Source organism: Ranitomeya variabilis, chromosome 3 (assembly GCF_051348905.1).
Source record: "Ranitomeya variabilis isolate aRanVar5 chromosome 3, aRanVar5.hap1, whole genome shotgun sequence".
NCBI lineage: Eukaryota > Metazoa > Chordata > Amphibia > Anura > Dendrobatidae > Ranitomeya > Ranitomeya variabilis.
This window is the reverse complement of record NC_135234.1, coordinates 33,081,989-33,097,519: the sequence shown is the minus strand read 5'-3', so window position 1 is coordinate 33,097,519 and position 15,531 is coordinate 33,081,989. Positions and strand designations below refer to the sequence as shown.

General features: G+C 42.8%; 1 protein-coding gene across 2 annotated transcripts in view; it reads right to left on the bottom strand.

The window, feature by feature from the left end:
- Window positions 1-3,935: 3,935 nt before the first annotated feature.
- The window catches only part of RCAN1 (regulator of calcineurin 1), an 81,817-nt gene continuing 70,221 nt past the window's right edge, over window positions 3,936-15,531 (bottom strand). The window contains exons 1-4 of one of the 2 annotated variants that reach the window (XM_077293905.1): window positions 12,194-12,493; window positions 7,470-7,643; window positions 6,388-6,547; window positions 3,936-5,014 (exon numbers count right to left, since the gene is read on the bottom strand). In XM_077293905.1, coding sequence (XP_077150020.1) covers window positions 4,836-5,014; window positions 6,388-6,547; window positions 7,470-7,643; window positions 12,194-12,280 — 600 coding nt within the window. In that variant the 5' untranslated portion in view covers window positions 12,281-12,493 and the 3' untranslated portion in view covers window positions 3,936-4,835. Of the gene's footprint in view, window positions 5,015-6,387; window positions 6,548-7,469; window positions 7,644-12,193; window positions 12,494-15,531 lie in introns of those variants that run through there. The other variant, XM_077293904.1, reaches the window with a different exon arrangement.

Below are 15,531 nucleotides of genomic sequence, written 5' to 3'. Positions count from 1 at the left end.
CTGTCTGCTGCTTTGTAATGGTATTTTAGCATCTGTTCTCTTAATACAATGAATTTGGCAGAAACCTTCCTCATTATGCCTTTATCTGCACAAAACCTTCACTCTTCAAAGTTCAATGATCACACTTAGGTTTTTGTGAAATGTCTAATTGTTTCATACCTTGTACAAGGCATTGTACTACATGACGCTTTGCAGGAGCAAAGATCATTTTTCTTTCCCATATTGCTTGAAATCTGTAGCTGCTTAATAATGCGGAACATCCTTCTTAACCCCTTCATGACCTTAGGATTTTCCGTGTTCGTTTTTCACTCCCCTCCTTCCCAGAGCCATAACTTTTTTTTTCTCTGTCAATTTGGCCATATGAGGGCTTATTTTTTGCTTGGACGAGTTGGACTTTTGAACGACATCATTGGTTTTACCATGTCGTGTACTAGAAAACGGGGAAAAAAATTCCAAGTGCAGTGAAATTGTAAAAAAAGTGCAGTCCCACACTTGTTTTTTGTTTGGCTCTTTTGCTAGGTTCACTAAATGCTAAAATTAACCTGCCATTATGATTCTCCAGGTCAGTACGAGTTCATAGACACCAAACATGTCTAGGTTATTTTTTACCTAAGTGGTGAAAAAAAATTCCAAACTTTGCTAAAAAAAAAAATAAAAAAAAAAAAAATTGCGCCATTTTCCGATACTCGTAGCATCTCCATTTTTCATGATCTGGGGTCGGTTGAGGGCTTATTTTTTGCGTGCCGAGCTGGCGTTTTTAATGATAGTACTTTTGTGCAGATACGTTCTTTTGATCGCCCGTTATTGCATTTTAATGCAATGTCGCGGCGACCAAAAAAACGTAATTCTGGCGTTTCTAATTTTTTTCTCGCTACGCCGTTTAGCGATCAGGTTAATGCTTTTTTTTATTGATAGATCGGGCGATTCTGAACGCGGAGATACAAAATATGTGTAGGTTTGATTTTTTTTTAATTGATTTATTTTGATTGGGGCGAAAGGGGGGTGATTTAAACTTATATTTTTTTTTATTTTTTTCACATTATTTTTTTTTTTTTACTTTTGCCATGCTTCTATAGCCTCCATGGGAGGCTAGAAGCTGGCACAGCGTGATCGCCTCTGCTACATAGCAGCGATCTGCTGTTCGCTGTTATGTAGTAGAAAATCAGGTGTGCTGTGAGCGCCGACCACAGGGTGGCGCTCACAGCTGCCGGGGATCAGTAACCATAGAGGTCTCAAGGACCTCTATGGTTACTATTTAGAAGCATCGCCGGCCTCCGATCATGTGACGGGGGTCGGCGATGCCATCATTTCCGGCTGCCCGGCCGGATGCGGTAGTTAAATGCCGCTGTCTGCGTTTGACAGCGGCATTTAACTAGTTAATAGGCGCGGGCAGATCGCGATTCTGCCCGCGCCTATTACGGGCACATGTCAGCTGTTCAAAACAGCTGACATGTCCCGGTTTTGATGCGGACTCACCGCGGAGCCCATATCAAAGAGGGGCTTCTGACCTCGGACGTACTATCCCGTCCGAGGTCAGAAAGGGGTTAAGTAGTTTTCCTGTAATTGGGCCTCACCTGGCAACTAATTATCACAGGTGTTTGAGATTTGATTTCAGTGATCCCGAGACACAAACCACCCATGAGTTTGTGAAAAAATAAAAATAAAAAATGACATCTTTAAATCCAATTTGCAGAATAATTTGCAACGCGGTATCTTACGAGTTTGACATTATATAAACAATTTCTTCACTAATTAAAACATAATGTATTTACATTTTTTAAAAAACTTTTATTATGTCCATTGGAAAAAGGGGAAATCAGTGAGTAGAGGCTGTAAGAATGTCACGATACTTTGACAGCTCGATCTGCAGTGCATCGTGAGCTGTCAATCAAAGTGCTGGAGGGTGCGTACAGCCTCTACTGGCTGTATACTGAAGGATGAGCGAGTAAAGCCACGCATCGAAAGCCAGAGGAAAAAAAATCAGCATCTCTCAGTTGTCGGGCTTTCTGTATGTCAGTCGGACACTGAAATGCTATGAACCTGCACCCTATATCCGCAAATAAACACAATTTGGGGACAGGACAGGTTCCCTTTAAGAGGGCAACTAGGGCTGAAGTAGTCAATGAGAGAGCAACGGTTAGCACACATGGTATAGTAAGTGGTCTATATTAGTTTTGCAATTAAAGGGATTGTCTGCAGAGGCTCCCTCTTTGCCTGACATGCGGCAGGAAATTTTTTCTATTGGTGCCGTGACCATAGACCCGGCTGTGGGAAAGTGACTGAGCATGTGCGACCACCAGAAATCAGTGTAATAGGTAGATGCGCAAATTGCTATAGACTGTGAACACCAGGTGGCGCCAGACTGTATACGAAAACGCTCATTATCAGAGGAGGAAAAATTGCTAAAACCTGTGACACCTAAGCCGCATGCTTCATTATAACCTGTGGCCATCAAGGTGAAAAATTAAAAAAAGGATCAAAACTGGCGGATACAGACACGAATACAAAGGGAGTTTATTGTCAGGGAACATTTACATAACAGATGAAATACGAAGACAAGAAAAAAACAAAAGATCAGGATCCTGCCGGAGAGAAAATCCACCAAGAAATCAATTGTGCCATCAACAAAACATATCAGAATCACATTTTATGTTCCCAGGGTGACAGCATCGTTCATCCGGAGCCTCCTGGTTCAGCCAGAGGTGCAGTGAGGACTGACGGGATGTTATTTTCCTCATTCCATCACCCTTTAAAAATGTGACAGGTACAGAAAACCAGAAACAGCTGTGTACAGATGGTTTGTCTGATGAAAGGAAGGAATAATAGTAACTTGCACATTTTTTTTTCTCAATAGAGCATGCAAGCAAAGTCTCCATATTCCAACTGGGTCTCTGATGAGAAGCGGTACCCGCCTCTGTCCCGGGGAATGCAAAGTGCTGTATTCCCTGCATTACTTAAAGGGGGCCGCCAAGGAGATCAATATGAGATTAGTGGTGGTCTGACACTTAGCACCCCGACTAATCAACCATTTGCAACCCAGCACAGTGCCATTCACAGTGTAGTGGCCATTTTTGGGTACTGCACCTCAGCTCCTATTCACTTCAATGGGACACCAAGGACAGAACGGTGCTGTTGAGGCTCCGTCATCTGATCAGTGGGTGGTACTTCTGGTAAAACATTATCCACTGCTTAGTAAATAAAGACCGTGTTCACATTGTGTCCATAGGCTACAAATGGAAATCTCCCCATACATGTATTAATGGACTATAGTGTGCAAACTGCCTCTTCAGAGAAAAAGACGACAAACTCTATAGCGCCAACTGTCCTATGTATAAGAGGTGTATGGAGCCTTTCTATGGCTCATCTGGGGCTTGTCCTGGTGGCCGTAGTCAGGATAGACCTTTGTATAATTTGGTTTTATCCTTAAATCTACTTTGAATCAGTATCAGACTGAAGCTCCGCCCCCTTGCCTATGGGTGTGGCTTAGAGATAGTTTGTAATAGTGCAGGCGGAATTGAGGGGGGAGGCTCCTGCTGCAGCCAGGACTGCTAGGAGGAGGGAGGACGTGGCCGAGCCCTGGAGACGCAGTGTTGACTAGATCCCGTGACGTGAATTCAGAATGGACATGTGAAATATAGAACTCGCCAAATTGTTATGGTATAGTCATGTGTCCTGGACCACAAAGGGGAGGAGCTTATGCTCATTTGCATTTAAAGGGGGTAATTTGGGGAGTAGCACCAAGCCCAATAGAGGAAGCCATTTGTAGTCTCACCTAGCAGTGACAGAATCCAGGCCTAGAATAGAAGAAAATCTATTGTAAACCCCCCTAAAACATTAACATAATATTGGTCATGTGACTAGACCGACGCCATTTTGAAATTGAAAAATCGATACCGTAGGTCACAATGTGGACTCCAAAAGCAGCAGACAGGACGCAAGGTATTGCATACTTTATCTCATGGTCTTTCCAGGATCACACGGACATCATACACATCCATAAAAAGCTATTAGACTGCGAAAGTAAAAGTCATTTACACGATATCAGATTGGAAATACGATCAATAGCTAAGAAACCAGTAAGGTAGAAAGTCCAAAGTTTTTTTTTTGTTTTTTTTTTTTGTCTTATCCTTTTTTGACTTTCGATCTCATGTTCCGTACAACAGAATAAAAAAAAAAAAAAACACTAAAATCGCCGCCAGCTCGTTCTGCGAGTACAGTCACACAGTTCACCGGGAAAAAAAAATAAAAAAAAATAGAAAATAAATCTAAAACTAAACCTATGATAGAAAAAGTCAGCATCGAGATCACATGCAAAATAATATTAACAAAAAAAAAAAAAAAAAAAAGAATTTAAAAATAAAAAAAAAAATAAAAAAAACATGTTGTACTCTTCCTCCCAGCTTGCAATGGACAGGTGTGCGCATACCAGCGAATATGTAGAAAGATGGGTCACGGTGAAGCCGCCCACGCGCCTCTGCACGCGACGGGCCGACTAGCAACAAACCCTCACTATTCCATTAACGTAAAAGCTTTGGAAAAGCAAGAAAAAAATAAAATAAAAAAAGAGGCCTCGAAACCAGCAATCTTGCCCCCCTTAACAGTTGTTGTTTAAGGCCCAATGGACTCTCCAAAACGCAAGGGCGCTGCTGCTCGACCTAAAAAATGAAAAAATAAAAACAAGCCTAAAAAAATACACCGGTTTGGAAGAGCCGAGTGGTGTATAAATTCGGCCTCTTCCGCCGCGGAGCCACACACTGAGTTTTCTCGTCCTCAGGTTACAAAAATTTCATGGAGTGAAATTGACGTCTGTCCTCAAAACGCGTCCGCCGTCCTCTTCAGCTTAGGTGGATGGGCATGTAGTCTGGCCGCCTCGTTTGGATGATTTTTGGTTTGGGTTTGCTCATGCCGTCCTCGTCTTCTTCCACCTCGAGTTCGTTTTCGGGATCGCTTTCGCAGACGTGGACGACCACGCTGGGGGTGGTGTCGGTGGCGGCGTGTAGTTCGTACTGCTCTCCTGTGAGAGGAGGGAAAAGGTGAAACCGTCAATATTCACCAATAAATCCCTATGTTAGAGAAGATGCTCACAACGTCTCTGCCCTGCTGAGATCTCCACCTACCAGGTGTAATCTGCGAGGAAACCCGACAGTAAGGGCTCGATTTATTGTCAGATATTTTAGTGCAAAAAGTCCTAAGTCAAAAAAAAAAATAAGAGCTATATATTGTTTTTTTTTACTTTGTGCAAAGTCAAACTGTGTGCATGAGTTTTGCTCAAAAACTCTCCGTGAACATCAACTAAATAAGTAAAAGGGGCTTAAACCCTGCAAATGGTGAATGGGGCCTTAAGTGCTGGACATCTCAGCAGCGCCACCATAGGGGAAACTAAGTATTGCGCATTCACATCAATGGGCTGTCCAATGTGGGACAGGACGGGTCGTTCAGAGCGAGAGGCGCTTTAGGTGACCGCTTTCCACACACAGATGTGGATCCAGAATACCGGACCGCCCTATTAACTAGAGTTCCCGCTTTGGATATGAAAATGGGTTTTTCAAAACCCGACTCTTTTGGGATATTAATTTCTCCATCAGGGACGGTGGAAAGCAGGGTTACCAGATCCATGGGCATTATCAGTGTCGGACTGAGGGGCTAAGGGCCCGCCGGTAACCAACTCCAGGGCCCCACTTTTCAGCTACATGCAAATATGACTTTATCCTCATTCACAAAGGTATATAGCAATAAAGACTAAAAAAAGATGCTGCCTTTGTCTGTACATGGTGAATTACGTATACAGCTCATATAAGAGGGGCCCACCGGGGAATTCTCCTCTTCTCCTGTGGGCCAGTCCCAGCCTGGGTATTATACAGCTTAACGCTGGTGGTTGTCACTCGACACATATCAGAGGCCAATGTAAATGAACAATAATGATATATATAGACCGGTGTACATTTTCCCACATTAGTGAGAGGATGAGGCGATATTTGTCAGCGCCGTCCTGGGATATTTTTCCCCCTAAGGCTAATGTAGGAAAAATGTGCTGCATAGAAAAAATAACAGAGTGATTTTGTCTGGAAAGAATGGAAACTTGGCCTCTCGCACACTGTATAATCAGCAGCTATTTCTGGACAGCTCCGAGGAAACGTCCCTTGGCGGTAATGACCAGCGTGTAACGCCACGGCCTGGGCTAGATCTCCAGCGCTGCGGGCTTCTTACTGCTATCTGGCATTGACGAAGCAAAGTGGGGAATCATACTGATGTAGCTAAGGTTCATGTGTTCACGGGAGAAGGGAAACCTACCGCACAGAGACACCAAAGTGTTTCGCCCCTGCCAATAAAACCTCAGGAGCTCTATGGCTTATTACTCAGGGTGCGGACACATGCAGCAGCTCCTACCTGGACCAAGTTTGGAGATGGCGTATAGAAGATCGTAGTTAATAACCGGGGTGGAGTCTTCTGCTTGTTTCCAGCCCACCGGAGGGGAAGCGGGAGGGGAGATGAGGAACTGTTTCTCTGGGTTTGGTGGCGCCAGGTGTGAACTTCCTATGTGCAATGTCTACAAAAGAAAGACATGGATGACATTAATGCAAGGACAGGTCAGCGTCACAGGGACTGCACAGTGACTAGGGTTGTCCATCTTTCCAGAATCTATATATTTTTTAAACTTAGATTTATGTATTTTGAGCTTTTGGGTTTCATTAAAAATATTGCACCTTTTGCCTTCAATAGTCTTTGAGTTGCACTGTCTATTGCTGCCTCCGGAATGAGTTAAGGGGTGCACATGACTCGGACAACTCCGTCTAATTACTATGTTCTTCTATGTAAGATGACCCCCCCTTCCAGACACGGTTTCGGTGACGCAGAGTCTTCTGGGGTTCATGTTTCCTTATAAGGTCACGCGAGCCCCTGAAGACCCAGAGCAAACATCGCTGGATCAGGATCGCGGTTTTTAATTTTACATGGAGGAACATAGCAATTGAGAAGCAGTGGGCAACCCTTTTAGCAAAGTAGATCTTAGTCAGTCCTCCATGAAGTTCAGATGGGAGAGCCTTTAACTCATTTATCTGTCTTTTTTCCTCCCAGCTGATTTATGACGTTGAATGTGCATAGAAACAAAGAGCCTCGAAAATCCAAATGGAGCAACATTTTTAATTAAGCCAAATTGCAAAAATTATTTTAAGCCCCAAAAACTTGCATTTATGAAACCATCTCATAACTCAGAAATGATGTGCTTATGAAAAACTGGGAGCGAAGCTTCTCTCATACAAAGAATTATATTTTTTATCTATAATCTCATGCTGTCTTCCTCCATTCTTCCCTGGAGGGACGTTACTGTATACAGGTTATACATTGCACTCAATGATAAAACAGTATGCAGTGAGCTCCCTCTAGTGGTGGCAGCAGACAGAATTCTAACCCTATGTCTCGGCAGGGTATTCGCTTATAGCTCACACTTTATAATGGCGGCTTAGACAGACCTGTGCGAAGTACAGCTTGATCTCCTTTCCTAGGAATTCTGTCTTGTGTAGCTGGATTCTGGCCTCAGCCGCTGACAGCGGGTTACTGAAGTTGATCCTCACCCTCTTGAAACTCTTAAAGTACTGAAAGGTGGCGTCTTTATCGTACGCTCTGAACAGAGACTCGAACTTGGTCTGAAAGAAAGGAAACAAAATGTGAACACCAATCGTTATATTCCCAGTACACAGGATACAAATAATTCAAATCATTAGAAGACCCTTGTCCAGAGCCTCTCACCTACCCAAGTCAGATCTCATACTTTGCACTGAGGAGGGGAAACACCCTGAAACCTCGCGTCTGCACATTAGGATAAAAGCCAAACCAAAGTCTCAAGTCATATTGCAAGGCACGTTAAAGAGTCAATATTGACGTTTAGGATTGGAAGTAGAAATCCTAAACGTCAATATTGCCAAGCCTGGCATGTCAGAGCGAGGAGACTTATAAGCCATGCATGCTCCTCTAGGAAATTAAATATTCTAGTTGCTTCTTCAGAGAGAAAGACGACTAGAACTCTAGCAATTTCCATATTTAATTTCCCAGAGGAGCATGCAAGGCTTATAAGTCTCCTCGCTCTGACATGCCAGGCTTGGCTTGTCCCTCTCTCCACAAGGAGAAACGTTACTACCGCTTAGACCCAAATCACCAGAAGAAAATACATTCATAAAGCTTGTAAACAATAGCAATCTTTGTTTTTGTTCTTATTTTGGTCTACAGCATCTAAAAAAATAAATTTGCAAATGATCTCGATTAACCCTATCCTACTGCTTGGAGTGTAGTGTAGACCGATCCTTTAGCCATGCTGCCTTCTGAGTATCTCCTAGTCCTTGCTGACCTGCAATGAATATATTGATTTTGCCATAGACCTGTCCCAAAAAAATCTTGTGTAAACCATGAGTCTTTTCACATCTGAGAATTATTGTATAATACACTGCCTCTACTGGATACACAGACTTATTTACGTCCCTCCGGAGGTGGATTATAGGGATATACTCTTGTTTTGTCTTGGAGCTTTTGCAAAAACAAAAATCCATCTTAACCCGCAGATCTTTTCACTTGAATCTGCATTACAATACACTGCCTCTACTGGATGCACAGACTTGTTTAGGTCTTTCCAGAGCTGAACTACAAAGATATATTTTTTACACAAAATCTTTGCAAAAATCAAAAATAAAAATATGCGACCCACGCATGTTTTTACAATGGCTATAACTTGGATCTGCAGTATAATGCATTGTGTCTACTGGCTGCACAGACTTGTTTGAGTCACTCCAGGACTGGATGGCTTCCACTTCCCACTGATACAACTTGTTGGATTTCTGACACTTTTTTTTTCCCAAGTCAGCACAACGGATAAAGGTTACGACGCAGATTTTCAGCCTCCATTCGTTATGATTTTCTATTCGCCTGCGTCATGTAAAATCCGCCATGTGCTGAGCTTTCTCCATGAAGCAGACCCTCGCTTGGCGACAATTTCTTGCAAGTCATAGGAGCCCCCTCTGCCTGAGGGAACAGAGCGCGCGTTCAGCATTCTGTGTGGTGTGACAAATCAATGCCAGTCACCGCGCCGGGCGAAAAAAACAACACCGATTAGGAGATGAAACGACAAAGAGGCGATGACAAATCTCCCGCACGATAAATGAATACGTTTTCCACTGTCGCAGCTGTCACTCTCCTGCTGAAAAGAGCAGCTGTCACTCCCCCCGTGGAAAGAATGTCTCCGCTAAAGAGGGGGAAACGCATCCAAATGCGCCCTCCTAACTTCATTTTATGAGGCTCCTTGTAACTGATCACCCTGCTCCTCACAAGACCCCGGCTGGGGCGCACAACACCACTTCAGCCTCACAAAATGGCCGCTTTTATTTTGCCTAGGCCGAAGGCTGAAGTCTAAAGAGTCATTAAACCTACAGTCCTAAAAGTTTGACCACCGGGCTTTTACGACAGTCTGTGGTAAAAAAAAAAAAAAAAAAAGGAAACTTTTTAGGCCTTCCATCAAACCTGCCTTTACTGCCCATAGCAACCAATCAGATCACAGCTTTCATTCTGTAAACGGCTCTGGTAAAATACAAGCCGAGCTGTGATTGGTTGCTATGGGCTACAATGACTGTTTTGATAAATCTCTGGGACTAAGATGGAGGCGGTGATTACCAATCTCAACAACTTCAGAGAAATAAACATTAGGCCCTTGTCACAGTATTAGAAATCTACGCTTGTCTTCAAACGGATCTGTAGACCCTCAATTCACCAGATGGAGGCAAAAAAGACCCTCAAACTCATGGTTACAGATTTTTGGGCGGCTGTATAGAATAGTGAGGCAGACTGAATTATTCCAATTATTGCCATCCATTAAAAAAGTATTTTATGTAGTACCTGAAATAAAAGATGGACGCCACTTAAAGGCATCTGTTAAACAAGTATACTATCAATTTGTCCTCCTCATGGAAACCCCAAACACGAAATTAGATCATGGTGTGAAAAAAGCCAAGGTGTTATTGTTTATTTTTAGAGGTGGACAAACCAGAAAAGTTTTTCTAGCAGAAATGGTTCAGGAAAAGCTTCATTTTTGGGGGATTTTATTTTGCAGCCTTTTGACTTGATGTATCAGGTTTGGAGTCGATTCTCCAGGAAGAATCTGCCTTACTCTGCCGTGTCTAGGTCCGTGTGTCTAGGTCCGTGTGTCTAGGTCCGTGTGTCTAGGTCCGTGATTTACGGATCGTCCTCGGGCCTCTCGCCCTAAACTCCACAACCTCATGGTCATATGTGGTACATGAGGTGGTCTGACTGGGGTCGGCCGGTTCAGGCATCGCAGTCTACACTCGGACAGCGGCAAACCCCCCCAAAACAATCCATTCCTATTCATTTCCTTTGGAAACCTGCTTTCCTGTTCCTAGGGAGTTAAACTTTAAGCATTTTGAAGTAATTTTTGAGGTGGTCCTTGGAGAGGATCTACTCCAAAGACCCACTGTGTGAACCGGCTCTACAGACGGTGTGAACGTTTCGTCACAACTGAACTCATGGGATGCCCTGTCTCATGTATCTCTTATGTCTCCCTATCACATATCTATTCAACCGTTAACAACTGATCTACTCAACCTGCCATTACAAGTAAGGTTGTATGCGATGGGGCCAGGACCAGAAGCGTACTGTGGCCCCCTATTTACGTAGGACCACACAAGCAGCGAAGTAAGAACTATTGGCAATGACGGCCATCTTACACACAGGATGGCTCGGTGAGCTCGACAACCCTGACCGGAGTAACCCTACAAGACACAATAACTCGTTGGCCCGTGTACATGTCCTCATTATTGTGCACTCCTATGCAGCGACCAGTAGGGGGCAGTCAGTCTTCACATACTTAGCATTCCTTTGTACATACTAATGGTCAGACCTGACTTCTCTTTATGGCCGCCCTATAACAATAGAGTTGCTCAGAGAACGGAATTCTTACAAAAATCCCAAAATTCTGGTTTACACCTCGGTTTGTGCAACATCGGACTTTTTGTCAGCCGAATGTCAAGAGTTACTGTAAATAATGTCTGTGTATCGCCAGCAGACCCCCTACCCAATTAAAACAAATCTAAAAACTTCCTTTTTGCCTATTTTTGACCTTTCTCATTCTCGGGGCCATTATGGCAGTTTCAAGCGAGATAAAAAAAAAAAATTCACTAGTGTAAAATATTTCTAAAAAAATGCAAAAATGAAAAAACTTAAAATAGATTTTTTTTTTTTTTTTTAAATTCACCATTTTCAAGATCTTTGCTTGCAGTCAGTGAACTCACTTTTGGTGCAATAGAAATCACTAATGAGCTGCAGTGGTGTCAGATATGATGAGGCACAACTGATGACTATCTGTCAGAATTGGGAATATAGACAGGGGTCATCCTCATGCGACCACTTCTTTAATGTTTGGACATGAAACATTCGGATAGCTTGCTTTCTCCCTGGTGACGCCATTCATTGCCAGCACCAGGGACTGCCATTCATCTCTGCATAGTAATGGGTGTATAGCTGGTACCCAATCCTGTGTTTGTCCAGGTGAAAGTCCCATAACCCACTTGTACCGTAAAAATCAAAAGCGATCCTCCGGGAAGACAACCTAATATAAGGATGGTCATGTCCTCACCGCCAGTGCCCATGAGGGGCATCATCAGAAACTACTGGACCCAGGAGTCAAAACGTAAGAAGACCCGGTAATCCAATGAGAAATGTACTAGGGTTTTCGCACCGCAGAGTGACAAATTAAAAGACAGAAATTATACTTAAAAAAAAAAATATATATATATATATATATATATATATATAATAATTCTGGATAATTAATTTTAAAGGAACAGTGAGGTGAACGATGTAACAAGAAGGCCCATTGAGTCGAGAGCAAGCAAGAGGAAAAAAACAAAAACTTAGTGTTCAAACACGAAAACGCAGACCGGGACCAATGAATGAAGAAGCAGAGTTCTGCAAGTCAGACGTAGCAGAGCTGGGTTTGTCACCTTTCACGCGACCTACTGCAATGCGACTTGTTACTTAGTGGAGAGGAACAAAAATTTAACGAAAGATTCGGCACGGCTACATCTAAATATGCAATAATTAATATAGAAAAAATAAACTGAACAAAAACTAAATAAATCATTAAAAAATAATATAAAAAAATATTAAAAGAGAAATCAATAATAATATTTCCCCTTACCCGGACATCGCTCTGATAGAAGATGTCGTTTTCCGCCACGCAGGCCACCAAGGAAGCAAAACTGTAGTTAAAGTTTCTGAAATGCATCTTGAGTGTTAGCTGAGGGCAGAGCGGAGAGGACTATGAAGTCTGAAGACCAGAGAGGACACTTAGAGAAGCAGAGTCTACACTAAACTGGGTTTATAAGGCAGCGGCCACAACTCCTCCCCGCCAAACTCTACACACTGGGCCCTATGGGGCAGCACATTCCTGAGTAAGGTTCTGTTCCAAGTAACTGGGAAGGAGAAGCCTGCAGAACTCGCTGGGAAGGCGGTGACGCCAGCATTACTCACTTTCCCTATGCTAATTCACTTTTTTTTTTTCTGCTTTGCAGGATGGAAAAACAGCTGAGGTTTGCATAGCAGTTCCTTTATCAGGACCTCTGTCTACATAGTTTCCACAGCTAGTAATTCCATTCAACACTCAGGCTACATGCTCTCTCCACTTCAGCCTGTCTTAAGATGGAAAATGTTAATGCATGCAGCCCGGCTGGACAAATGGGCATTATCTGAGACAAGGGGAGAAAATAAAAACACACTGATGTTAGTAAATTATGAGGCGTAACAATGGAACCGAGCCAGAAGTCAGAAATGGAGGCGTTCTGGTATTAACTGCTTGTGAAACGTCAACGGATTGAACAAAATTTTACAGTTTTTATATATAAATGTAACCTACATGAAAAGCTGAGTCACTGTGTACATACATTACATTACTGATCCTGAGTTACATCCTGTATTATACACCAGAGCTGCACTCACTATTCTGCTGGTGCAGTCACTGTGTACATACATTACATTACTGATCCTGAGTTACATCCTGTATTATACTCCAGAGCTGCACTCACTATTCTGCTGGTGCAATCACTGTGTACATACATTACATTACTGATCCTGAGTTACATCCTGTATTATACTCCAGAGCTGCACTCACTATTCTGCTGGTGCAGTCACTGTATACATACATTACATTACTGATCCTGAGTTACATCCAGTATTATACTCCAGAGCTGCACTCACTATTCTGCTGGTGCAGTCACTGTGTACATACATTACATTACTGATCCTGAGTTACATCCTGTATTATACTCCAGAGCTGCACTCACTATTCTGCTGGTGCAATCACTGTGTACATACATTACATTACTGATCCTGAGTTACATCCTGTATTATACCCCAGAGCTGCACTCACTATTCTGCTGGTGCAGTCACTGTGTACATACATTACATTACTGATCCTGAGTTACATCCTGTATTATACTCCAGAGCTGCACTCACTATTCTGCTGGTGCAATCACTGTGTACATACATTACATTACTGATCCTGAGTTACATCCTGTATTATACTCCAGAGCTGCACTCACTATTCTGCTGGTGCAGTCACTGTATACATACATTACATTACTGATCCTGAGTTACATCCAGTATTATACTCCAGAGCTGCACTCACTATTCTGCTGGTGCAGTCACTGTGTACATACATTACATTACTGATCCTGAGTTACATCCTGTATTATACTCCAGAGCTGCACTCACTATTCTGCTGGTGCAATCACTGTGTACATACATTACATTACTGATCCTGAGTTACATCCTGTATTATACCCCAGAGCTGCACTCACTATTCTGCTGGTGCAGTCACTGTGTACATACATTACATTACTGATCCTGAGTTACATCCTGTATTATACTCCAGAGCTGCACTCACTATTCTGCTGGTGCAATCACTGTGTACATACATTACATTACTGATCCTGAGTTACATCCTGTATTATACTCCAGAGCTGCACTCACTATTCTGCTGGTGCAGTCACTGTGTACATACATTACATTACTTATCCTGAGTTACATCCTGTATTATACCCCAGAGCTGCATTCACTATTCTGCTCGTGCAGTCACTGTGTACATACATTACATTACTGATCCTGAGTTACATCCTGTATTATACCCCAGAGCTGCACTCACTATTCTGCTGGTGCAGTCACTGTGTACATACATTACATTACTGATCCTGAGTTACATCCTGTATTATACTCCAGAGCTGCACTCACTATTCTGCTGGTGCAATCACTGTGTACATACATTACATTACTGATCCTGAGTTACATCCTGTATTATACTCCAGAGCTGCACTCACTATTCTGCTGGTGCAGTCACTGTGTACATACATTACATTACTTATCCTGAGTTACATCCTGTATTATACCCCAGAGCTGCACTCACTATTCTGCTCGTGCAGTCACTGTGTACATACATTACATTACTGATCCTGAGTTACATCCTGTATTATACTCCAGAGCTGCACTCACTATTCTGCTGGTGCAATCACTGTGTACATACATTACATTACTGATCCTGAGTTACATCCTGTATTATACCCCAGAGCTGCACTCACTATTCTGCTGGTGCAGTCACTGTGTACATACATTACATTACTGATCCTGAGTTACATCCTGTATTATACTCCAGAGCTGCACTCACTATTCTGCTGGTGCAATCACTGTGTACATACATTACATTACTGATCCTGAGTTACATCCTGTATTATACTCCAGAGCTGCACTCACTATTCTGCTGGTGCAGTCACTGTGTACATACATTACATTACTTATCCTGAGTTACATCCTGTATTATACCCCAGAGCTGCACTCACTATTCTGCTCGTGCAGTCACTGTGTACATACATTACATTACTGATCCTGAGTTACATCCTGTATTATACCCCAGAGCTGCACTCACTATTCTGCTGGTGCAGTCACTGTGTACATACATTACATTACTGATCCTGAGTTACATCCTGTATTATACCCCAGAGCTGCACTCACTATTCTGCTGGTGCAGTCACTGTGTACATACATTACATTACTGATCCTGAGTTACACCCTGTATTATACCCCAGAGCTGCACTCACTATTCTGCTGGTGCAGTCACTGTGTACATACATTACATTACTGATCCTGAGTTACATCCTGTATTATACCCCAGAGCTGCACTCACTATTCTGCTGGTGCAGTCACTGTGTACATACATTACATTACTGATCCTGAGTTACATCCTGTATTATACCCCAGAGCTGCACTCACTATTCTGCTGGTGCAGTCACTGTGTACATACATTACATTACTGATCCTGAGTTACATCCTGTATTATACCCCAGAGCTGCACTCACTATTCTGCTGGTGCAGTCACAGTGTACATACATTACTGATCCTGAGTTACATCCTGTATTATACCCCAGAGCTGCACTCACTATGTACATACATTACATTACTGATCCTGAGTTACATCGTGTATTATACCCC